The 27,555-nt window shown below is 42.2% G+C and overlaps 1 protein-coding gene across 1 annotated transcript in view; it reads right to left on the bottom strand.

The window, feature by feature from the left end:
- The window catches only part of ugt8 (UDP glycosyltransferase 8), a 77,527-nt gene extending 57,442 nt beyond the window's left edge, over window positions 1-20,085 (bottom strand). Inside the window, exons 1-2 of the mRNA XM_041192045.1 lie at window positions 20,001-20,085; window positions 16,343-17,166 (exon numbers count right to left, since the gene is read on the bottom strand). Of these exons, the coding sequence (XP_041047979.1) occupies window positions 16,343-17,164 (822 nt within the window). The 5' untranslated portion in view covers window positions 17,165-17,166; window positions 20,001-20,085. The remainder of the gene's footprint in view (window positions 1-16,342; window positions 17,167-20,000) is intronic.
- Between the last annotated feature and the right edge of the window lie 7,470 nt (window positions 20,086-27,555).

Genomic DNA, 27,555 nt, shown 5'->3' with positions numbered 1-27,555 from the left:
TGTTGGCATTGCTGATTTAAGAATGACTTCAGTTTGTATTGCACAGATATATTAAATATTCTCCAACTTCAAACTAGACTCAAAAACAAGTGATTTGCATTTATATGGCATCTTTCACAACCGGATATCCAAAAATAATTGATTGTAAAGTAAGTACTTTTGAAGTGTAGTCTGAACATAGCTATTGGTGCACAGCAAGCCACAGTCTGATAACAATCAGGATCTGTTTTCATGATGTTAATTGTGGGATAAATATTGACCAGGATAGGGATAATCTTCTCATCTAATCCAAAAGGCAGCACTTCTGACAGGACAGCACTCAATACAGCACTGGAGTGTCAGTCTAGATTCTTGTGATCAATCCTAGAGTGGGACTTGAACCTCCAACCTTGCAACTCAAAAGGTTAGAGTGCTACCAAATGAGCCACAGTTTTTTATTCTTTCATAGGATGTAGCGTCACTGGTTAGGCCAGCATTTATTACACATCCCTAAATGCCTATAAGGTGGCGGTGAGCCACCTTTTTGAATTGCTGCAGTCCATGCGATGTATGTATATCCACAGGGCTATCAGGAAGTAATTTCCTGGATTTTGACCCAGTGACAGTGAAGGAACAGCAATATAGTTCCACGTGAGGATGGTATGTGGCTTGGAGGGGAACTTGCAGTTGGTAGTGTTCCCATGCATTTGCTGTCCTTGTACTTCTAGGTGGTAGAGGTCACGGGTTTGGAAGGTGCTTTTGAAGGCGTCTTGGTAAGTCACTGCAATGCATCTTGTAGATTGTACAGACTGCAGCTACTGTGCGTCCATGGTGGAGGGAGTGGATAATGAAGATGATGGACAGGGTGTCAATCAAGCTGGCTACTTTGTCCTGAAAGGTGTCAAGATTCTCGTGATGTTGGAGCTGCACTCATCCAGGCAAGTGGAGAGTATTCCATCACATTCCTGACTTATGCCTTATAGATGCTGGGCAGACTTTGGGGAGTCAAATAGTGAGTTACTTGCTGCAGGATTCCCAGCCTCTGATCTGTTCTTGTAGTCACAGTATTTATAAAGCTGGTCCAGTGTTTCCAGTCAATGGTAACCCCTAAGTGATAGGAATACAGTTGATAGTTGACACAGATTAGTCTGGAGGCTCTTTATATCATAATATTGATATGGTGCTAGAACACACTAAGCAAAAGGATCTGTGATGTTGCCAATACCAAATAATACATCACTTGAAGAAGTCAACCTGTCCTAGCCAGAAGATCACAGTGTCCTTGAATTAAAGGCAACAAATCTATGGCTCTGAGCCATCCACCAGTCCCAGTCCACAATCCACTGATGTAGAATTAGATAAAATCATGTTCCTTCTAAAATTGTTTCACAGAAGGAACAGAAAATCAACTGGGCACAAATCAGACCACTCGAAAGAACAACTATTTCAACACCAATCACAGTGTTGTAGTAATTTATATTTTAATTTGTTTAAATATATTTTTAAAAGTTTGCATAATGAAACATTTCAAGACAGTTTGCCCAAGATCAGTTGCATTACATGCTTTTCTTTCCTCTGGGAGCTTCATAATGATTACCATTCTCAAAAACCAACATGCTTTTGTAACAGAATCTTCCAGGACAAGAGATCACCATTTAGCCCATCATGCTTACTCTAATAAACAGCTACCCAATTAGCCTCACTCCCCTCACTTTCCCAATATTTCTGAAAAATTTTCTCGAGCATTGTTGAGAAAAGAGACATGACAAAGCTTTTCGGCTTGCAGTCATCAAGACACTTTGCAAGAATACTAACATAAAAGGGAAAACAATTTATTCTGTATGAGAAGAGTGTGCTGATTAGTTGGCAAGTGGACTCTGATTGATGAGGTGTTGCCATGGAGAATGTACCAATTGATACTGACTGACAGTTAACTGCCAAGTATGTTTGAAATTTAAACCGGGCAGCTTTACCCCAATTAGTCAAGACATTGCCCTGAGGAATGAGTCAGCAAATGGCTATCACTTACTTTGTTTAGCTGTAACAGGCGGAATGTGTATACATGTTCTGTCTGCAAAGAACAGGGCCCTGTATATTAATATATGTGGCTTCCAGTTCATGCAAATGCACCACACTGCTAGCCTGACTGACTATCTTAAATTGGTTGTTGGCGTAATTCTTAGCACACTGAGGATTATGAAACTCATGAATGGGTCCATGGCCGTCACTCTCAGCCCTGAAGTGTCCAGTCTACCCCAGATTACCCTGGAAGGGTAAGGTATCTCAAAAATTTGAGCAACAAGTGATGCTAGCTGTTCCATGCTGCTACTGTACAGTAGCAACGCAAGTGGCATTCACCACAACAGGATGCTGCCATCAAGCCAAAAAGACATTTTGCCTATCACACAAATATGGTATATGAATTTCAGTGTTTGTGTGATACTATGAATGTGGGCCGTACATCCCAAAGACTGGCAGATCCCATCAAACAGCATGCCCCAGCCACTGTTCACAACAGACAAGGTACAGACCGTAAGCAACCAGCCCTTGCCTGCAAAACTCAAAACATAGCATCCAACATTAAATGTGATTCTGCGATTGGACAATATTTGTCAAATAATTCTGTGTGCTAAGGATGCAAGTTATCACTCTTAATTTGCCAAGTGCCTAACCACAAAGAAACCCATCACCTCGACAGTTCTCAAAACAAGATTCTAAGAAGTTACACATGTAGAGATTTTGCCCAAAAGTTTATGAGCTTTCCTTGTAGGGACATACTCCGTATAATCTCTATAAGCTCCTGCATAAAAGTCCATTTCCTGAAAGTGAAGCAACAGCTCTATAAACCCATTGCAGTAACAGAGGTCTCTTCACGTTTAGGTATTATTCTTTACACATGCAACCTTCCATCTCATCAGACAAAAGGCCCATTATTGTACACAATACCTAATATTCAGACAAACCAAAGCCTTAAATAACTCTTATTGACTTAGTGCTAGTGCCAAGGCCTTATCTGCTTTCCCCATAGCTAATTTCTTGCTCTAAACCTTAGGAGCAGTAGTACGTTATTTGGCCTTTAGAGCCAGGTCCACCGTTCAATAAGATCATGGCTGATCTGATTATGGTCTCAACTCCATCTCCCTGTCTATCCCCTGTATCCTTGCACTCTTGACAATGAATGTAGCTTTAGAATCCACAGGAACTTGATCACAATTTCAAAAAGTATTTTATTGCTGAAATGGTGTACTTAAAATATCAAATTGAATTCTGGAATAACTAAAAAGAAAATCTGTCGAATGTTCAATTCATTAGGGTGAGAACTCCAATTGGTGAACTACAGACTTCAAACAGAAGATACTCAAAATTGGACGAGACAAATGAAACATCAGCTTAGTATTGTGTGCGCATTAACAATACCATGTGGGGGGGGAATCATCACTGGACTAGCAGACCAGCTGGGAATAAATAAAATTCATTGCACTTACTATTTACATAGCAGTATTATACATTGGATATAAATCCTGTGTTGAAAAGGACTGCAGCATTACAAATGTCAAAAATAAGTCATTTCGCAATTCTGGGCACTGGCAGTTAATTTGGCAACTCAATACAATGAAAGGAAAATGTGCGCTATGTTTACACAGTGACAATCAATGGCAGTACATTCTTCTGCATCTGCAAGAATGACATTTTAAATATTCTTCAAATCTTGAGAATTTGCACAGCACATAGTTTTATATGCAGCAACATATGTAGGAGGGAAAATACGAACAAGTAAATATATCAACATTTATTAACAAGTGAATGAAAGCCACACAACTTTCCACCTGTTCAAGCTTTCACAGACTCGGCTGAAGTTTTGATTTTCATTAAAGCAGGAAAAGACTAAAAAGTGTTTTAGAGATGTAATTAGATAATATTTCATTTAACAGTCAACCTTGTATCGTCGATCACAACTTTAAAAATGCATTTATTGATCTGTCAGCATCCCTCGTATTAGTCTTCTACTTCATTTCCGTAAACTTCTCATCATGTAGGGGGGAATCATCATTATCAAGTTGATAAGGCATACAGATATATCAGATTTGATACTAAACTGACACCTCCATTAGCCAGTAATCTGCCTAACGTTAGCAAACAGATTAAATGGCTAACAGTACCTGTAATACAGTCACCTCAAAACAAAAATATATCATACAAATACTAGCAAAATTACTACTACACAAAAAGCAAAACTATAATTTTACTGTATATATCAACATCACAACCTTCTGTAGCTCCACGCCTCACCTTTTATGTGCATTGGGGACCTAATGCTGCAGGCATTGGTGGATTTTACATTTATACTTTGCATTGCTATTTGAGGAGAGATAATTGGCTGCAACTTCATTTCCTATTCAGTAGTTTGAACCAATACTCTTCTAGGGATCACCATAGGAAATTACAAGGATGAAGCTAGAGAGCCAGATGCTCTTGCTGTCAGAGTTGACCAAAATAAAACAGATTACACAAATAGGAGTGTGCCACTTTCATTCGAGAGATTCAAACTTACCCCCCACTGGCCTAACTTTTTCCAAAAGCAGTAATATACACAAGTATAGTTACAGAAGCAGCAACAGGCCTCTATTACCTCATTTGGCTGGCAAAATTCTGCATGCACTCATGCAGGGCATTACTATGAGCTCTATCCTATTCTCACTCAGCATTTAACACACAATGCCAACAGGGGTTACCAGAACTAGAAGCTTGTGGACTGAACAAAGATCAGAGGAATGTCCAAAGGAAGCTGTCTTGGACTAATTCTCCAAAGCAAAAGATTGGGAAATTAAAATTGCTCATAGGTCATGCACATAGATCTTGTTTCAAGAGAAGTGTCAAAGAGTGGAAGAGTGAAAAAAAGAGAAAAATGCCAAAAATTCAGTGAAAAACTTGATTAAATGAAAAAAATTGAAGACTGAAAAACGATGCAATACATTTAAATGAAAATTTGGCACAGCAACATCCCCAAATACTCTAAAGATGCTTAGAGTAAACCAGTGAGGAACTGGAGCCACACAAAAGCTTGGGTGGTAATGGTGGTAGTTTCCTTTCCTTGAAGAGCTTTAGTGAATCAGTGGGTTTTAAAAGACAACTTTGTCATTTCTTGATCATTTTCTTGTGGCACTAGCCCAAATATTAGATTTAATTCAATTTTACAACTTGCCATTGTGAAATTTGAACGGAATTCCAGTACCAATAGCACCAAGCTGACAAACCTTAATTGCCTTCTGGTGCACCTGCTCACATTCTGGATGTAAATATAACTTCATTAGGCTGAAAGTCATTAAATGAAACTGCAAGAGACAAGGATGACTAGTAGCTTTGAAAGCTACTGCTGCACATTGGAATTATCAAGTGTTGAATTCCAAAATGTGCCAGTACCCCCAAAAGGTGGTAATAAATAGCAGAAATCTTATTCCTGGCCTGAAAAAAATATTCTTTTGCATTTCTTTTAAGAATGGACATTTGTGCAAATACCAAGAGCATTTCAACCCAAGTCACAAAAGAAAAATATCAGCTTATAATACAAACTAGCAGGCTGCACAGCAGTCATTCAAGTCCAACTATAAAAGTCAGTGTTAGAGCAGTAAATTGTTAATGAATGCACAGCTGTAACTGTTGAGCTAAGCACAGGCTGACACTAACTGATAGAACCAGGCTCTGGTCTTTTGCAAACAATTGAGACATAAAAACCTTTCCTGCAATCCAACTCAGTGTGCTCCATAACCCTGTTTATTCAGAACAATCCACAAGACTAAACAACTCTCTTCCAATGCCACTGCAATAAGTCCATAAGCATATAATTTCCTTTCTAAATCACTGAAAACAAACCTCATGTTCAATAATATCCCATTTTTTAAAAAAATCATTCTAGAACATTAACAGTGCAAGAATGGCAACCACTTTAATTGAAACACAGCAACAATACTGGGCTGGATAATGCCATAGAAGTAAACATAGAAAACAACAGTGCTGTCTTTATTAACATCGGAATCTGACAACGTCTGGCACTGGATTCCACAACCAAGGGATCAGATCTAAGCTCTGCAGTACTGCCACATCCAGTTGTGAATGTTGGTGGGCAGTTCAACAACTCACTGCAGGAGGCTCCACAAATATCCTATCCTCAATGATGGGGGAGCCCAGCACATCAGAGCAAAGGAGAAGGCTGAAGCACTGGCAATAATCAGTTAGGCCCATCTTGGGCCCCTCAAGAGGTCCTCAGCATCACAGATGCCAATTCCATTCACTTCACGTGTTACCAACAAATGGCTAAAGGCACCAGGTACTGCAAAGGCTACGGGCCCTGGCAATATTCTAGCAATAGTACTGAAGATTTGTGCTCCAGAACTTGCCGCATGCCTAGTCAAGCTGTTCCAGTACAGCTACAACACTGGCATCTACCCAGTAATGCAGAAAATTGTCCAGACATGTTCTGCACACAAAAAAGGACAAATCCAACACGGCCCAATTACCACTTCATCAGTCTACTCGTGATCATCAGTAAGGTGATGGAAGGACTCATCAACAGTGCCATCAAGCAGCACTTGCTTAGCAATAACCTGCTCACTGATGTTCAGTTTGGGTTCTGCCAGGGTCACTCAGCTCCTGACCCCATTACAGCTTAGTTCAAATGTGGATATAAGAACTAAACTCCAAAGTTGAGGCAAGAGTGGCTGTCCGAGTGTGGCATAAAGGACCCCTAGCAAAACTGGAGTCAATGGGAATCAGAGGGAAAACTCTGCTGGTTGAGTCATACCAAGCACAAAGGAAGATGGTTGTGGTTGTTGGAGGTCCATCATCTCAATCCCAGGACATCACTGCAAGAATTCCTCAGGGTAGTGTCCTAGGCCCAATCATCTTCAGTGTTTCATCAATAACCCTCCTTCCATCATAAGGTCAGAACTGGGAATGTTCGCTGATGATTGCACAATGTTGAGCATCATGCACAACTCCTCAGATACTGAAGCAGTCCACATCCAATTCCAGCAAGACCTGGACAATATCCAGGCTTGGGTTGACAAGTGGCAAGTAACATTCATGTCACCCAAGTGCCAGGCAATGACCACCTCCAACAAGAGAAAATCTAATCATCACCCCTTGACATTCAATGGCATTAACATCGCTGAATCCCCCACTATCAACATCCTGGGGTTCCCATTGACCAGAAACTGAACTGGACTATGAATACTATGGCTATGAGAGATCAGAGGCTAGGAATCCTGCAGCAAGTAAACTCACCTCCTGTCTCCCCCAAAGCCAGTCCACCATCTACAAGGCACAATTCAGGAGTGTGATGGAATACGGTCCACACGCCTGGATGAGTACAACTCCAACACTAAAGAAGCTGGATACCAAGGACATCCAGGACAAAGCAGCCCACTTGATTAGCATCTCATCCACAAACATTCACTCCCTCCACCACCAACATAGTGGCAGCTGTGTGTGCCATCTACAAGGTGCACTGCAAGAACTCACCAAGGCTCCTTAAACAGCACCTTCCAAACACACAACCACTACCACCTAGGAGGACAAAGGCAGCAGACACATGGGAAAAGCACCTGGATGTTCCCCTCTAAGCCACTCGCCATCCTGACTTAGAAATATATTGCCGTTCCTTCACTGTCACTGAGTCAAAATCCTGAAACCCCCTTCCTAACAGAACTGTGGGTGTACCGACATCAGGTGGACTGCAACAGTTCAAGGCGACAGCTCATCACCACCTTCTCAAAGGCATTTAGGGATGAGAAATAAATGATGGCCTTGGCAGCAATGCCTATATCCCATGAATGAATTTTAAAAATGCACAATTAAACACAAGAATCAGGAGGCTACGGTCAGAGATGCCCGCTGCTCCTCTAAAAGCAACGCAAAAATAATATTTTACCATCTGACTCACAGTTCAAAAACATTAATGTGAAGTCCCTGTACTTAGCCCAGGTCAGACTAAACTCACCAGAAAAAGTTCTGACTTGTCCATTCCATTGTAAATACCCTTTGAATGGTGTGATGTCTTAATTACTTCCAAAGACGTTAATTATTGTCGTTTCTCTTAATTTAAGTAATTTTACTTTCCCACTTTGTCTTTCTTATAATAAAATTTGTGTTTCTCCCCTCAATTTCTATCTTAATTTAACATATTCTGAAACTTTCCAGCTCAGACTCTGCTTATTCATGATTCTCCAGGATAAAGAGAAATTGCTTGCTCTGATCACAAGGTCCTAGATATTCTATAGTGGATATTGTTTAAAAATAATAAAATGTCAGCAATACACTAAGCCTGCATATAACTTCCCTGTCATTCTGATTAAATAATTTAAAATATATTTGCAGCATACACAGCAGCTTAAAAGAAATGGCTAGTGAAATAGTTGATGCATTGGTTTTAATTTTGAAAACTCCTAGATTTGGGGAAGGTTCCATTAGATTAGAAAATACCGAATGTAACCCCTTTGTTCAAAAATCGAGGGAGACAAAGCAGGAAACTACAGGCCAGTTAGTTTAACATCCATCATAGGGAAAATGTTAAAAACTATTAAGGATATTATAGCAAGGCACTTAGATAAATTCAAGGTAATCAAGCAGAGTCAATAAGGCTTTGAAAGAGGGAGATCACTTTTAACAAATTTATTGGAGTTCTTGAAGTAAGTAACATGTCCTTCGATAAAGGGGAACTGGTGGATGTACTGTACTTACTTCCAGAAGGCATTTGATAAGGTGCCACATTTTGCAGAAAAGAACTCATGGTGGAAGGAGTAACATATTGGCATGGATAGAAGATCCGCTAGCTAACAGGAACAGAGTAGGCGTGTATGGGTATTTTTCTGGTTGGCAAGATGTAATGAGTGGTGTGCCACAGAGACCAGTGCTGGGGGCCTCAACTTTTTATAATTTATATAAATTACTTGGATGAAGGTTGTTAAATTTGCTGATGACACAAAGATAGGTAGGAAAGAAAGTCGTGAATAGGACTTAAGGAGGCTACAAGTGGATAGGTAAGTTAAGGAAGTGGGCAAAGATCTGACAGAGTGTAAAGTGGGAAAATATGAAATCGTCCATTTTGGCAGGAAGACTAAAAAAGCAGCATATTATCTTAATGGAGAGAGATTGCAGAGCTCTGAGATGCAGAGGTGTCCATGAATCGCAAAAGGGTAGTATGCAGATACAGCAAGAAATTAGGAAAGCTCATAGAATGTTATTGTTTATTGTGAGGGAATGGAATACAAAAGTAGGAAAGTTATGCTTCAGTTATAGAGGACATTGGTGAGAACACTGTTTATAGTATTGGTCTCCATATTTAAGGAAGGATGTAAGTGCATTAGAAGAAGTTCAGAGAAGGTTTACTAGACTAATACCTGGAATGGGCATGTTGTCTTATGAGAAAAAGCTTGACTGGCTAGGCTTGTCCCCACTGGAGTTTCAGGAGAGTAAGAGGCGACTTAATTGAAACGCAAGATCCTGAGGGGTCTCAACAGGGTGGATGTGGAAAGAATGTTTCCTCTTGTGGGAGAAACTAAAACTAGGGGTCACTGTTTAAAATTAAGACAAAAATGAGGAGAAATTTTCTGAGGGCAGAGTGTCTTTGGAACACTTTCTCAAAACGCAGTAAAAGCAGAGTCTTTGAATATTTTTAAGGAAGAGTTAGATCTATGCTTGATAAGTAAGAGGGTGAAAGGTTGTCAGGGATAGGTGGAAATTGGAGTTGAGGTTTCAATCAGATCAACAACGATTGTATTGATTGGCGGAGCAGGCTCGGCAGGCCTACTCCCGATCCCAATTTGTGAAATTAGCCCAATTCCTAATAAAGTATTCCTATAAGCACAGCAGCTACACCTTCCACATTAGGAAAGGACAAGTTATGGACCGATTTATTAAATGTTGAAAGGTTTATGCCAAACTACTTATTTCGCTTTCTGTTGCCAGATTCCAAAACTTAAGATAATCAGAATATCAAGTTAATGTAGCAACTGTAGAGTACTTAGGATAACGCCATTCTGTATTTGAGGCAAGCATCTCTCTTACATAAAAACTTTTATCTTTTCAGCAAAATTTTGAATGTTTAAGTATCATGCAAGATAACAAATGAAAATTAACATTTAACATATTGATTAAACCAGAATGATATATAGGTTCTAAAACAATTTTACTTGAGGCTTGGGTTTGGTAAAGCCTTTCTGCCAGATGTAAGGGTCCTATAATAATATGGATTTCCACTGTGGTCAATAGGCCACATCACAATTGCGCCCATAATAAGGCACTAATTGACCTCAGATGTATAGTTCACCCAGAGAGGCTACAAGGACTGGTGCTGTGGGAAATTGAACCCTTGTGTTGGAGGATGTTTTGGGGTCAAAGTTCTGATTGGGCAATGCAAAAGCATATTATTTGCTTTAATCCACTCCATAATCATCTCTTTCACCAATGCGACAGAGACAATAATGACATTCCGTACTCAAAATTTGGTACCACTATTTGATATGACAAGCCCAAGTTCTATAAAAGGTGTTGTGATAAATGTGTTATGGCTGCATGTAGGTATGGTGGTTATTTGTCATTAAGAGTATGAAAATAAAGGTCTAACATGTTTACTGGACAATTGTAGATATTTTGTTAGCATGCTTGATTCATTCTCAGAAGACATTTAAAGTGAATTAACTGCATTGACTAGCAAAAGTTAGATTTAATTATTTTGATCACTGCAAAATTAATCAAAAATAGAAAAGTTGAAACATTTTTAAATTTTGGTGCATTTGCCAAAAACTGAAGTTTAATAGATCATAAAAGCAAAATACTGCGGATGCTGGAAATCTAGAACAAAAACAAAAATACCTGGAAAAACTCAGCAGGTCTGACAGCATCTGTGGAGAGGGATACAGTTGATGTTTCAAGTCCGTATGACCCTTCATCAGAACTAAGACATATAGAAATGAGGTGAAATATAAGCTGGTAGAAGAGACAGGTAGAGCTCGATAGGGGGCCAATATTAGATGGAGGCCAAGAAGAGACTGTCAAAGATGTCATAAACAAAAGGACAAAGGGGTGTTGATGGTGGTGATATTATCTAAAGGATGTGCTAATGGGGACATTAAGGGTAGCAAGCAGGACAAGCTAGTGGCAGATGGCCCTAGTAGGGGGTGGGATAGAGAGAAGGGATCAAAATGGGCTAAAAGGTAGAGATGAAACAATAGATCGAAATAAATTTAAAAATAGGCGGGAAAAGAAAAATATATTTGTAAAAAAAATCATAAATTATTGGAAAAAGGGGGATCAGAAAGGGGGTGGGGATGGAGGAGTGAGTTCATGATCTGAAATTGTTGAACTCAATATTAAGTCCTATATTTCTTAGGTCTGATGAAGGGTCATATGGACTCGAAACATTAAATGTATCCCTCTCTGCAGATGCTGTCAGACCTGAGATTTTCCAGGTTTTTTGTTTTAATAGATCATAGTTTGAAAGATAATCTGAAAATAAATCACCATTATAAAGTTGTCTCACTCGATTGCAATCTTTCAATTACACCCAGAGTTGTCAACTAGTCAAACCCCACCAGGGCAGGGGACTTCAAATTCAGTTCATTAAATGAGTCTGGAATAAAGTGAGTATCGATAATGGGGACCATGAAATTGTCATAAAACACATCTGGTTCACAAACGTCCTTTAGGGAAGGAAATCTACCATCCTTACCTGGTCTAGCCTACGTGTCTCAAGACCCACAGCAATGTGCTCTCTGGATTGGTCCAGCAAACCACACACTGGCTATGAAAAAGTCAAAGAATAAAATCAGACGGATCAGCTGGCCTCGGCCAAGGCAACCTCGGACAAATCACCCAGTCAAGTCGACCCTGCAAATTCCAACTTAATAACATCTGAGACCTGTGCCAAAACTAGGAGAGTTGTCCTACAGGCTAAGCAAGCATCAGTCTGACAGTCATACACAATCGAACCTTTAAGCCAACATTTCACATTCCATCTCCAGATATGTCCTCTTCCTACCAGCAGACCCATAAGAGGCAGCGAGACAATAGTTTACTGCCAGGATGGAGTGACCCCAGGTGCCCTCAACAATGCTTCTAGACTCTAAAGTGTCATGGCATCAGATTAAACATGGTCAAAGAAACCGCTTGCTATTTATATCTTTCAGCTAATGAATCAGTACTTTGCCATTTGGAAGCAGCACTGAAGCTAGCAAGGACACAAAACGTAGCACTGAATGGGGGACTTCAAGTTCCATCACCAACAATAGCTCATAGCATCATTACTGACAGAGCTAGTCGAGCCCTAAAGAACAAAGCTGCCAGATAGGCCTTTGGCAGGTAGTGAGAACACCAACACATGACAAAAACTTATCATCCTTTCCCTCAATCTACCTGTTGCACATGCATCGATCCATTGGAAAGTGTGTCTCCACAAGAACTTGTGGTCAAAGTCCTGTCTTCACACGAAGGTCATCCTCCAATGTATTGTGTGGCACTATCACAGTGCTAAATGGGATAGATTCAGGACAAACCCAGCAGCTCAAAACTAGGCAGCCAGCAGCAGGATTGCATTCAATCAATATGCAACCTCGTAGTCGAGCATATCCCTCACTCTACCATTGTCATCTAGCTAGGAGCCAACCCTGGTTTAATTATGACTGTAGAAGGACATCCCAGAAGCAGCAGTCATACCCCAAAATGAGATGCCAACCTGAAGCTACAACACAGGACTACATGAATGCTAAACAGAAGAAGCAAAATGCCACAGACAGAGCTCAGCAATTCCATAACCTATGGATCAGATCAAAGTTCTGCATAGCCCTGCCATTGCTAGTCACAGGTGATGGTGGTCAAATAACTAATGAGAGTATACAGCTCATTAACATTCCCATCCTCAAAGATGGCGGAGACCAGCACATCAGTGCACAAGTCAAGGCCAGAACTTCTGCAACTATCTTCAACGAATGCTGAGTGGATGATACATCTCTTCCTCCCAAGATCCTGAACATCATCGATGTCAGTCTTCAGCAAATTCATTTCATTCCACATGAGCCCACTAGATACAGAAAAGGCTATGAGGCCCTCACAGTAATGAAAACTTGTGATCCAAATTGAGCCATGCCTCTAATGAAGTTGTACTAGTCAGTCCAGCTACCTGACAAAATAGAAAATTGCATAGGTGTGTCCTGTCCATAAAAAGCAGGACAAATCCAATCAGCCATTCCATTCAATCAACAAATGACAGAAAAGGGTCATCAACAGTGTTATTACCTGCTTAGTGATGTCCAGTTTTGGGTTCCACCAGGACCATTATGCCCCAGAGCTCATTATGACCTTGTTCCAAACATGGACAAAGAACTGAATTCCAGAGGCAAGGTGAGATTAATTGCCTTGGTCATCAAGGCAGCATTTGACAGAGTGTAGCATCGAGGCCCAGCAGAACGGAAGTCAATAGGAACCAGGCAGCAACTCTTCACTGACTGAACTCATTCTTAATAAGATGGTGGCAATTGTTGGAAGTCAATCATCTCAGCTCCAGCATACTGCCGGAGTTCCTCAGTGTAGTGTCCTAGGCCCAAAACATCTTCAGCTGCTTCAATAACCTTCCCTTCAGCATAAGGCCAGAAACAGGGATGGTCACCAATGGCTGCACTGTGTTCCGTATCATTCACAACTCATCAGATACTGAAGCAGTCCTTGCCTGGACATAGCAAGACCAGGACAACATTGAGGCTTGGGCCACTGGGCCAATAGGTTGCATGTGACATTCACAGCCAGGCAATGAGCACCTCCAATAAAAGCAAGTCCAACCACTTCCCCTTTACATTCAACATCATAACTGTCACTGAACACCCCACCAGCATCATCCTTGGGATCAGTGACCAGAACCTTAACTGGATGGGCTACTTAAACACAGCTTACAAAAGGAGGTTTACAAGAATGTTGCCAGGGTTAGAAAAGTGTAGCTATGAGGAGAGATTGGATAGGTTAGGGTTATTTTCCTTAGAACAAAGAAGGCTGAGAGGTGACCTGATTGAGGTGTACAAAATTATTAAGGGAATAGATAGAGCGGACAGGATAAAATTGTTTCTCTTGGTGGAGAATTCTAGAACCAGGGGGCATAGATTCAAGATAAGTGGCAGAAGGTGTAGGGGGGGACATGAGAAAGAACCTTTTTTTAATGCAGAGGGTACTTGCCTGCCAAAGTTGATGGTGGAGGGAGAAACACTAAACTCTTTTTTAAAGAACCTGGATCTGCACCTTAAGTGCTGTAAGCTGCAGGGCTATAGGCCGGGTGCAGGAAGGTGAGATTAGAAAGGATACCTGGGTGTCCTCGGGCTGGCATGAACAAGATGGACCGAAAGGCCTCCTTCTGTGCTGGTTCTATGGTTAGAGGCTATGTATTCTACAGCAAGTAATGCTTCTTCTGACCCACCAAAGGCTCTCCACCATCTACAAAGATACCAGGCGTGTGATGGAATACTCTCCGCTTTCCTGGGCAAGTGCAGCTCAAAACACCAGTCAATAGAAGCAGACCACTTGACTGGCACTCTACCACCCTGGAACATTCACTCCCCCCATCATCATCATGGCTGTAGTGTGCACAAGATGCACTGCAGCAACTCACCAAGGTTTCTTGGACAGTATCTTCCAAACTCAACCTGTACAGCCTAGAGACACGACAGGAGCAGGCACACCTCATCACCAGCATTTGTAAGTGCCTCTCCGTCACTGGGTCAAAATCCTGAAACTCCCTACCAAACAGAACTGTGGATGTACCTCAACCACACAGACTGCAGCAGTTCAAGAAAACTCAGCCATCTTCTCAAGAGTAATTAGAAATAAGTAATAAATGCTGGTCTTGTCAGTGGTACCCACATTCCATGGTTGAATATATCAATAAATTAAAGTACAAATTCAAGTGTTTGCATAATAATGCATTAAGATCTTTGCCTTTTCTTTATTCTTGCACATCTTTTGTCACTTTTTAAAAATTACTTTATGATCCTTTAAATACTTCTACTCAAATTTTGTTTTAGTGGACCTTTCAGATCATTCTCCTTCAATTACCACTTCTTTGTTGTCCTCATTGGTATCTACAATTGCCTTTTTTATGGACTCTTGTTTCAAAAACTAACTTTAACTATCCTCAATTGGTTTCCAGAAGACCTTTTCAGTATCAACCTTAATAATAGCATATCTTGAAAAACCACAAGAGCAGTCATTATTACAGTTATGGGATTATACATTGCATCACTATTTTTGGAACAGGTTGAAAAGATAGAATGCAGCCAGGGCAAAACAGAACTTAACATATCTATTTATAGGTCAGGATGCTGGGAAAAAGGAGAGTGAATAGGAATTGAATTGGCCTCTCAGCAAAGAACATGAAGGCAAAGGATTGCTATCATCTCTTTGATCCATAGGGCAGAGAATGAGGCCCTTGAGAGAAATAAAGGGCTGCAGAAGTTAAAATAGCACTGCAATTAGATTGTATGTATTAGCAATATTAAAAATATAGAAATAATTTTAAAAACTGTTTCATGGAGTTTGGGATTGAAAAATATAATCATTCTATGCACTTGACTACAATTTTAAAAAAAACAAAATAACTGATGCTTGACCACTGAATCCATAGGTATTTTTTGTTTTAAATTTTCTTTCTCCATTTCAACCTCATGCTGTAGTTGGGGCGATGGAGCATCTAGGTGGATGAGAACTGTTGAAGCATTTTACAACAGAATAGAGAAGCAACCATGGGTCAAGCCGTGGTGTCAACTTATCTATTTTCAATGAGTGTTATCATTTTACCTTTAAAGCCAATTAATCAAAACATGATTGCAGCAAAACTTGGAATTGCAAGTATCTTTTATTCCCAGATGTGTTTCACTATTCTGCTCACTCCCTTTTCAACACATGGATAGGAAAGACCACATTCATCTTGTAAACCTTATTTATTACCAGTGTGCTAAAGAATTGGGCTGGAAAGCAATTAAATAAAACCAAATTACAATATACTTTTTAAGATTTAAATCCTAATGTGTGACTAAAACAATAATAATAGTAACTGCTAACACAACCCGTTCATGTTCAAATTAAGCACACCAAACTACCAGTCACACAACAAAGCTTTGAAGCTTCATTCATTTGTGGGCAAAAATAAAACATGAAAATTGAGCTTCAGGCTCAATTTTGGTACAAACCTTTGTCTTCTATTGCTATCATGATCTTTTATGCTCATTACTTTGTTAATCATCTAAAGCCTCGAGAGACATTCTGTCTTTACACACTGATATTCAAAGTAACACTGAGCCCTGTAGCTGTAAAAGAAATGAGAAAACCTTACTTCTGGTAGAACACTCGCAGGTTTAGTCAAAATTCCTCCCACATACACAACATTGGGCAATGTTGGTCGAGGAAACTCCAGTGCTACATCCGTGCAAAGCATCCATAAGCTGGAACCCTGTATTAAATCATACATGGAGCGTTCAGGCTCAATTTTATACTTCAGCATTATTCGCTCGTATTTTGGCAAGAACAGAAAATTCACACCAAAGCGTGACACTAAGTACACTGCAATATTTGTAATTCGTTGAAATAAATTCATGTTGTCTGTAAGGAGAGAGTTGAACTCTGGTACATAGGCCAGTGGTGTTGGAGCACCAACTTCAGTTGGGTACCAGAGACCAGTGGAAAAGACTGCATACTTTACTCCCAGAAGGTGTGCTATCACAAAGCCACACATTTCATTGGGGTCCACCAAAAGCAAGTCAAACTTTTCTTCCTTGAGCTGAGCAATGAAACCCCGACTGCCAACCATGATGTCACAGTTCTTAGAGTAATGCTCCAGAATGTCAAAGAGCTCAAGTGCTGTTAGCCTTCCTGAGAAAATGTTCCTCATCTTGGACTGCAAAAATTCATCTGCTGTTGTACTATTGAAGAAGCCAGGATACCGCAGCAGTCTAAAGTAATCTGATGAAGGGATCTCTCTACCTTCTGACACTGCAAACACCGTCTCATGTCCATGCTCATGTAATGCCTTAGCTAGGGTCTTGAAAATGTAGAGATGGCTTTCAAACATAATCGGCGGCACAACCACAATTTTGGCAGCCTTTGATATATCCACAAAGCACCAGAGTAGCATGAGGATTTGGAACTGCAACTTCATGGCTGAAAATACAACAAAAGCAGTATCAGCACCAATTGCATATACAGTTGAGTTCTTACAGAATATTTATTAACTATATAACATTCCAAAGTGCTCCAGAGAAGGACATGAAGTTTAAGTTATATTTATGAAGCAAAATCACTTATGCTGACAAAGAAAGTAGCCAATTTGTCCACACGGAGGTCCTAAAATCAGCATATTAGATGATCCAACAGTTAATTTTTTGCCATGAGTTGAGGGAGGAAAGTTAGCCAGAACAACAGAAGACACCTGATTCTCACTTGATGGATCTTTCACATCTACCACAACTTCTAGTATAAACAGACATGCCCAAAGGTTTTCAGTCTTTTATGTTGAGAACATTTAAGTGGCAAAACTCTCTGGTAACCCCTGCCCAAATTTATAATGGACAATGCCATCTAACAACAAAGGAACAACTATCATTGAAGACATTTTTTTCAAATTAACACATCAAGATGACAGACCGTAATCCAACAAGCAGACCCACTGGAAATTCCATGTGAACTCTGGGAATCATTACTTGGAGCTCAGTTTGATAAACCTACTTTTTGTTTCATATCTCGCTCAGCCAAAACAGCCACCAAAATCACCTTAACCTGCTTTAAGGTAAACTTGGTATTTTGTCTGCAGAGTCAAAAGGTTGCTTACATAAAAAAAAAATCAATGCTGGCTTACAGCTGATTGGAATGCAAAAGTCGCTCAATATAAAAGTGAAAGAGAGCAAAGAGGGAAAGCCTGCACAGAGGCCCATGAGTGTGCAAAAAGGAGTGGCACAAGGCATGTGCACGCAAAAGGGTGGTGGAGAAAATGGCAGAGGATGATGCTACCTTCTACACCAATGCCTTTAAAATTCTTCTATTTCCTCAGCCAAGGATTTCCCTCCAATGTGTCTGCCAGGGCTCTCAAACTTGGTCATAATTTCTCACTGCCACCCTCACCCACTCCACTACCTCCCAGAACGATGATACGGTTTCCCTTTTCCTTATCTTCCAACCTACACATTGGGTGATCTGTTCAATGTCATCTTCAGCACAATGGAACAAAATGCATCTCTTCCCAACTAACTGAAAGGACCATTCGCTCCAAGTATTCTAGTCCACTCATCACTTCTAACACCTGCCTCCCTTCCTCTACCATCTTTCCATGAAAGGGCATAAGGGGCAACAAAATCAAATGCTGGAAATCTGAAAGAACAGAAAAGGGTAGAAATATTCAGCAGGTCTGGCAGCATCCCTGGAGAAAGTAAGAGAGTTAACATTTCAGGTTGATGACCTTTCATCAGAATCCAGAATAATTAGGAATGTAATCGGTTCTTAGCAAGTCAAATGGGGAACAGTGGAAAACAAAATGTAATAGTTTTTTTTAAGTCACATAGGGGAGGGTAGAAAAAGAACAAAGGTGAAACTTCTATGATGGGGGGTACACATTAAATGATGAAGTTGGCGTGGCAAAAAACACAGCAATAATAATGAGGCAACAAAGTAACAATGCGCGTCCAGAGGAGTTGTGAATGGCAGAATGATAAACAGCTGCCATTCAAAAGCAAAAATGGGAAAATTAAAACCAATACATGCAAAAGTAATAAAATGGAGGGCAGAGATTACAGCCTCCACACACACTTCTTTGCCTCGGGTCTTCCACACTGCACAACTGACCCTCCTACGCATCTCCAGTATTCTCCCTCCACAACGACCCCTCCCTCTTTTCACTGAGAAATGGTCTGACATGACCAACTCTTTCTCTGCTACCCTCACTCATTCTAACCCATCTTCCTCTGAACTTGCTGCACTTCCGTTCCATCAGGTCAAACCCTAACATTATCAAACCTATTGACAAGAATGTTGTTGTTTGGCATACTGACCTCTACCTGGAAGAGGCTGAACAACAACTCTCAGATGCTTCCTCCTCCCTTCCAAGACTATTACCCCAAGAACCTCAAGCCATTGTTTCCACGACTGTCAGTGACCCCATTTCCTCTGGAGATCTTCCTTCTACCACTTCTAGCCTCAGTCCCCCAACCCCAAATAGCCTGCTTCTACCACCTTCCTGCAATCCACAAACAGAAGTGTCATGGCAGACTTATTCCTAGGCCTGTTCCTACCCCCACTTAACTGATTCTTCCTATCTTGACTATTTTTCTTTATTCAGTCGCTCCCCACCTACATCTGTGACTCCTCTGATGCCCATCACTTTAACAATTTCCAATGTCCCCACACTTACCATCTCCACTTCACCATAGATGTTTAATCTCTCTACACCTCCATCCCCACAAAGAAAAACAAACTAGAATCTGTGCTGTCCATTTTCGTTCAGCCCTACCAACTCATGCCACTTAATATTTTCCACTCTATCACAGACCTTCCATTTTGTTCTATTCCACCCGTCTAATTTTTCCCAGTTCTGACAAAAAGTCAGAGCTGAAACTTTAATTCTGCTTCTCTCTTCACAAATGATGCCTGAACTGCTGAATATTTCCAGCATTTTCTATTTTTATTAGTGGAGATGCAATAGCTGCCCTTTCACCTCCTCCTTTTCCACCATCCAGGGCACCAAACACTCCTTGCAGGTGAAAGAGCCATTGACTTGTACTTCTTTCAATTTAGTAACCTGTATTTGCTGCTCACAATGCGATCTCCTCTACATTATTCAATATCATTTCATGACTCCTGCTGTCCACCCTATCGACGTTTCCTGCTTTCCTGACTGTACATCTCTGTCCATCTAAGATTTTCCATTTCTGATGATGGCCTTATGGTAATTTCACCTGGCTCTCCTACATTTCTTAATTACCCATTTCAACTTCACTTTTCCTTACCTTTCAGCTCCAGCAAGTAGATTGCACAGTTGCTCACTCATTGATCTGAGAAGCTCTTGTAGTTAGAAAATGTGTACTCTAATCCTGTATTTATAAAGCAAAAACCGGTCTTACATTTCTATATTACAGCCAAAATTCTATCTTCCTCGCTGTTGGTCTCAGTAAAATCTGACAAGCTCACCTATAGGCTGTAACGGACTTTGTCAAGGAAGAGGTGTCAGGGATCAATGCTACTACCATGGATCCTAGCACAATCTGAAGAAATGGTCTGGAAAATGCATTTTCTACCCCAGGGAGTGCTGTGCATCTATGATTGCACACTTGTTCAGAGCATCTCTGCCACTAGTTGATTCTTTAATGCTTCGGGAGCAGATACAAATGCTCACACTGTCTAAGCATTCAAATTAACTTCGAGTGCATTTTAAACCTGCCAAGGCAAGGCATCCCTGTGCATTTTTTAAAGCTGGATTAATGCTGCAATGGAGTCATACTCCAGCTGACAAACCCGGGCACTGGGAGACCAAATCCTCCAGGGGTTTTTCACCCACTTCCTTCTGGAAGTGGGAAATGCATGGACTCCAGATTTATATTTCAAATTTTCCACTGCTATCCTGATATGTTCTACTGTTAATACTCGCTGATCTGTTTACCATTAAATGTAATAGTAGTCATTTAATTTGCACTACAAGTAGCACTGATAAGAGTAGGAAAGGACTATAAAGCTAAAAGCTATGACTGGTGTTGGCTTACTAATATTAGTATTTGTGCTCCATCCACATGAAATGCACATGATCAAAGCAAAATTTAGAAATATGAAGATTAAATTCGTTCAACATGAGAAAAGTCAATTCTAAAATTGTTTTTAAGTAAATAATGTGGAGAACTTGGTTATAACTATGGCCGGAATTTTCCAGTCCCATTGGTGTCAGGAGTCATGGCAGGCTGGTGGGGGAGGAAACAATATGGTGGGAAGGCCAAAAATCAGTTTTGCGCAAATTTGCAGTTGTCCTCTCCACCTGTCAATGGTGGGCCACATCTCCCACCGCCTCAAATCGGGAATGTCATTTTAATACATTCACATCTAATTATAAGCCCAGCTCACCAGAATCAAACCCTGTACATCAAATTAACCCCCCACGTCAGTGTGACTTCAGAACAGCATGCTTCATGACTGCCTTTTAAAGGCATCCACCTGGCAACCTGAACATCGAGGGGAACTCGGAGGTGAGTACACGCAACCTTGCACAGCATTCGTGGCATTGCCAATCAAGGAAGAGGTGCTGCGCATTCACAGGGGACACAGGCAAGTCACTCTTTCCCCAGCTAGCTTTCAGTACAATGCTGGGGCAAGGGTTCCAGTGTGGGTTAGGCTGGGCAAGGTGAGGGAGGTGGGGGTAGGGGGGTGGTGCAGTGAGCACACACTTGGGAAGAGCTCAAAGGGTGAGCATTCTTCCACAGCTGAGACCATTTAGCTGCAGCTCCATTGACATGCATGTAGTCAAGCCGCTGAAACCTTCCTACCCACTCAAGCAACGCAAAAGCATGAGAATGCCACCAAATAATCCAGAACTTTTCATCCCTCAGGCGCAGACGGCAAATTGATGTGCATTTCAGGAGGCAGCAGGGCAACTGGGTGACTGGGCAAGTTGTGCAATCCCCTGGCACAGTCATGGTGGAGACACTCTCAACCCCTTGCAACTAAGGTGTGGGCCAGTATCCATTATGGCTCAATACAACAGCACAGCCTTGCAGCATGGTTTTGCCTGCCTGCACCAGAGCTGAGAGCACAGCATGCAGTCCAATGGCCAAAGCTGCTGGCAATCGGTCAAGTGGAGTGGGGTGGAAGTGGGCGGGGTTTCGCACAGCCAATGAGCACGCTACACACTGGCCATCCAAGTGGTGGCCTAAACACTCCTGCATGCGTGAAAGGATATTCAAACTTAAAGAGAGGTTCTTAGTACACCCATGCTTACCCACACATCTCTCTCTTTGATCCTGCAGGGGGAGATCATCAGGATCATGGAGCCTGGTGCCTTAGTGGTCTGCCTCATGGCTTACAGAAGCCAGAGATGAGGAGGAGGATGAGCGCAGCGGAGGCACCTGGCTTGGCAAAAGGAGGAACATCTCCTTCAAAATGATGGAGTGGCAAGGCCTGCTGCACATGCAGCTGAAGGTCCACAGCAAGCCATCGCTCATAGGTGCCTCTCTAGACCCAGGGGTCTATAGACGGCACCCGTCATTCCTGCAGGTGGCTGAGAACCAGTGTCGCCAAAGACTGCCCACGTCTAGGGAACTGGTTGGTCACATATGCCACCTGCTGCAGAATTTGGCACCATGGGGACATGGAGGACATTCACTGCCAATGGCCATGAAAGTGACCGCAGTGCTCAATTTTTTACGCCAATTGTTCCTTCCAAGGCTCCACAGGTAACTTGCGTGGGATCTCTCAAGCCTCCACGCACAAGTGTATCCTGGTCATGGGTGCCATCTTCACAAAGCTCTCTGTGCCCTCGCGAATTTCACCTGGGATCAAGAAAGCCAGGAAGCAAGAGCGCTGAGATTTGCGCACACCTCAGGTTTTTTCACAGACACAGGGTGCCATCGACTGTACCCATGCTTAGATTCCGTCACATCAAGCAATCAACTATGTCAACCACAAGGGCTTCCACTCGTTCAATATTCAGTTGATGTGCGACCACCACAAATGCATCCGACAGATCTGCACACAATTCCCAGAGAGTGTCCATGACGCAAACGTCCTTAGCAGGTCTCAGATCCCTGACATCTTCCAGGGTCCAGAGGGAATGCAGGGTTGGCTTCTCAGCGACAAGGGCTAGCCCCAGAGGACGTGCAGCAGCCTCAGGCTACAGAGCAGTGACGGTACAACAGGGCTCATATTGCGACCCAAGCTTCGGTGGAGCGAACGATTGGCACATAACGTCTTAGAGGCCCTGCGGGAAAAGGAGAGGTAGATCCTGTGGGATGGTTCCCCGAGAAAACTGTCAAAGTCATTTGGCAGAATTCCTCATCGCCAAAACTTTCCAACAAGCACCAAGATGTAGCTTGGATGGTGGTGAGAAAGACCTCTGTGATCCTTCCAACACGCCGGGAGTCTCACCCCCTCTGCACATTGCCCTCAAGGTGGCTGTGGTGGGGACGAGACTGTTGTTCACCTCCTTGTGGATTGTGCCTTTGCAAAGAAGGTCTGGAGATGGTGGGTTCTGTTGAGGTTCATCCCGAGCAGTTCTGTGACACAGGCCTCTGCTCTACAGGCTGTTCCCAGGGACACACACCGAGACAAACATCAACTGCAGCTGGAGGGTCATCAGCTCAGTGAAAGATGCTCTTTGGTCTGCCTGAAACTTGTTGGTCTTCCAGCGCAAAGAGTTGTCCCCGACCGAGTGTTGCAGACTGGCACATTCCAAAGTCCAGGGCTACGCGCTGAGGGACGCACTAAAGCTTGGGGCAGCTAGCGCAAAGGCGCAATGGGGATAGGTCGCTGTCTAAGACCTTTCTGCCATAGTGCACCCGAGGGGCTGTACAGCTCACAATGAATGTATGCATTGAATACTAATTGTATTATAATAGTATTGAAGCACATCAAAGTGCAACATAATGTATGTTGATAACTCCAATACCATTGTCTGATTGTCTGCAATGACCATAATGAAATGATTGCAATATTCATTGATTGTATTGAAGCACCTCGTGATCCATGTGTAAAAACTGAATCTGATTGAACTTTTTGTGATGGCGATTTTGAAATGTTTTGTAATGTTCTTCCAGATATTTTATGAATAAAGTATTTTTTCAAAAAAAAAAATTCTGGGAGAAGTCAGCGCAGTCATCGCAACTCAGAAGGGGATCGAGGAGAAGGACTCTTGCACTCAACAGGAGGAAGAGCATCCGAAATAGGGCGGTAGTGAGAAGTAACTGAGAAGCATTCTGGGAAAAGTCAGCGCAGTCATCACAATTCAGAAGGGGATCAAGGAGGACCCACTGTCAAAGAACGGAATAGCCCCAAACATTACATTGCTGTAGTGTTTCCATTCTTCCCTCCTCCTCCTCAAACCAAAAAAGAAAGAGGGGGAGAGGCAGTACCTTCAGGAGGGAACCAGACCTGTGAAGAACACTCTTCTGAAAGTGGATTTTTTTAAAAAGCAGCTGATTGGTGAGTAAATCCTGGTGAGTTTTTATTTTCAATCTATTAAAGTAATTAATTGCTTAATACTGAGGTAGGAGCTAAAAGAAAAAGCATAGAGTAGTACTGTACAAGTATAATTAGTCAAGAAACAAGGTTCCTAGCTAACATAAATAAGGCCCCGAGCTAACATATTTAAGGGAGTAACTAGCTTAATCGAGAGGGACGTCATGGCAGGAGAACTCAGACCCGTGATATGCTCCTCCTGAAGGATGTGGGAAAGGAGGGATGCTTCCAGCATCCCTGGTGACCACGTGTGCGGAAGGTATGTCCAAATGCAGCTTCTAGCTAACTGGATTTCAGGACTGGAGCTACGGGTGGACTCATTGTGGAGCATCCACAATGCTGAGCAAATCGTGGATAGCACATATAGCGAGGTGGTCACATCGCAGGTGAAGATTACACAGACAGAAAGGGAATGGCTGACCATCAGGAACAGTAAAAGACTCAGGAAGCTAGTGCAGGAGTCCCCTGTAGTCATCTCCCTCTCTAACACTTATGCCACTTTGGATACTGTTGCCGGGGGTGGGGGGTGGCCTCTCAGGGGAAAGCAGCAGCAGCCAAGTTCAGTGCACCGTGGGTGGCTCTGCTGCTCAGAGGGGCGGGAGGGAAACAAGTGTCAGGGCTATAGTGACAGGGGATTCAATAGTTAGGGGCACAGACAGACGCTTCTGCGGCCGCAAACGTGAATCAAGGATGGTATGTTGCCTCCCTGGTGCCAGAGTCCAGGATGTCACAGAGCGGCTGCTGCAGGACATTCTGGGGAGGGAAGGTAAGCAGCCAGTGGTCGTGGTACACATTAGTACCAACCACATAGGTAAACTAAGGGATGAGGACCTGCAAGCTCAATACAGGAAGTTAGGAGATAAATTAAAATGCAGGACCTCAAATATAGTAATCTCAGGATTACTCCCAGTTCCATGTGCTAGTGAGAGCAGGAATAAAAGGATGGACCAAATGAACAATGATTGGAGAGATGGTGTAGTCAGGAGGGATTCAGATTCTTGAGGCACTGGGACCAGTTCTGGGGAAGGTGGGACCTGTACAAAGCGGATGGGCTGGACCCAGGCAGAGCAGGGACCAGTGTCCTTGTAGGGGTTTTTGCTAGTTCTGTTGGGGAGTATTTAAACTTGTGTGGCAGGGGGATGAGATCCCAGGAATAAGATCAGATAGATCAGATTCAGATCAGAAAAATGGAGGTAGAACATTCGCTAGGGACGTTGTGATAGACATGGAGTTACAGGAGAAGCAAAGTTTACAAAGGGTCCAGCAAGGGAAATTGACAGGGTTAAACTGTTTATACTTCAAAGCAAGGAGTATTACAAACAAGGTAGATGAGTTACGGGCACAGGTACACACATGGCAGCAGGACGTCATTGCTATAACGGAGACCTGGCTAAAGGAGGGACAAAACTGGCAGCTTAATATCCCTGGTTACAGAGTCTTCAGACATGATAGAGTAGGAGATAAAAAGGAGAGGCGGGGTGGGGGGGAGTTGCGCGCAGGGTGTGTGTGTGTGTGTGTGTGTGTGTGTGTGTGTGTGTGTGTTTGGGGGGGTGGTGGGTAGCACCAATGCTTAAAGAATCAATTCCAGTTGTGAGAAGGGATGATATACTAAATGGGTCAACAAGCGAGGTTCTATGGATTGTGCTTGGAAATAAAAAAGGGGCAGTCACACTACTGGGAGTATACTACAGACCCGCAAATAGTGAAAGGGAGATAGAAGAACAAATATGTAGGCAAATTTCTGCTTGTAAGAACAAGAGGGCAATAATAGTAGGAGACTTCAACTATCCTAATATCAACTGGGATTCAAACAATATAAGGGGCACTGAGGGAGAAATATTCATGCAGTGTGTCCAGGAAAATTTTTTCAATCAATTAGTGACAAACCCAATGAGAGGAGATGCAATTCTAGACCTTGTCTTGGGGAACGAAGAAGGGCAAATGGGTGAAGTGACAGTTGGCGACCATATCAGGAACATTGATCACAATTCGGTTAGATTTAGTATTACCATGGAAAAGGACAGAGATAAGGCAGGAGTAAAAGTCTTGAACTAGGGGAAGGCAAATTTTGCAGAAATGAGAAGGGACTTGGCTGAGGTAGACTGGACAGCACTGCTGGAGGATAAAATGGTGGAAAACCAGTGGGAAGCACTAAAAAGCGAGATCCTAATTGTGCAAAGTAGACATGTTCCCTGCAAAAATAAGAGTGGTACTGCCAAATCTTGACCCTCCCCCACCACCCCCCCACCTCCACTCCCCTGGCTGTCTAGGGGAATACAGGGGAAGATCAAACAGAAAAAGAAAGCGTACGATAGGCACAAAGAACTAAGCACTGCAGATAGCCTAGACGAATATAGGAAGTGCAGAGACGAAGTAAAAAAGGAAATAAGGAAATCAAAAAGGGCATTAAAAAAGATTAGCAAGTAAAGTTAAAGATAACCCAAAGATATTTTACCAATACATTGATGCTAAAAGGTTAGTTAAGGAAAAAGTAGGACCTATCAGAGATGATGATGGAAACTTGTGTGTAGATGCAGAAATGAATATTTCGTCTCCGTGTTTACAAAGGAAAGGGTGGATGTATATATTAGTAGTCCAGGAGGAACACTGCGAGATATTGGACGGGATAGCCAAAAAGAGAGAAGAAGTACTCGAAGGGTTGAAATCCTTGAAAGTTGATAAGTCACCAGGGCCAGGTGGATTGTTTCCAATGCTCCTGAAGGAAGTCAGGGAGGAGATAGCAGATGCTCTGAGGATGATTTTCCAATCTTCACTAGATACAGGGGAGGTATCGGAGGACTGGAGAAATGCAAATGTAGTTCCATTGTTTAAAAAGGGATCAAAGGAAATGCCAAACAATTATAGGCCAGTTAGTCTTACATCAGTGGTGAGCAAATTAGTAGAATCAATCCTAAGAGATCGGATTAACTGTCATGTGGCAAGCCATGGACTAATCAGGGATGGTCAGCATGTATTTGTTAAATCATGTATTGTCTTGCATCACAAATTTGATTGAATTCTTTGAGGAAGTGACAAGAAGGGTTGATGAAGGTAGTGCAGTGGATGTTGTGTACATGGATTATGGCAAGGCATTTGACAAGGTCCAACATGGCAGATTAGTCAGGAAAGTAAAAGCCCATGGGATTCAGGGTAATGTGGCAAACTGGAAAAAAGGTTGACTTTGTAACAGAAAACAAAGGGTAATGGTCAATGGATGCCCTTGCGAATGGAAAGTTGTCTCAAGTGGTGTTCCACAGGGCTCGGTGTTGGACCCTTGCTGTTTGCGTTATAGATTAATGATTTGGATGTGAAAGTGGTGGGCACAATTGGGAAATTTGCAGACCACAC

The sequence above is a fragment of the Carcharodon carcharias genome, chromosome 1 (assembly GCF_017639515.1).
Source record: "Carcharodon carcharias isolate sCarCar2 chromosome 1, sCarCar2.pri, whole genome shotgun sequence".
Classification (NCBI taxonomy): domain Eukaryota; kingdom Metazoa; phylum Chordata; class Chondrichthyes; order Lamniformes; family Lamnidae; genus Carcharodon; species Carcharodon carcharias.
Note: the sequence above shows the minus strand (reverse complement) of the source record. Positions and strands in the feature narration are given on the sequence as shown.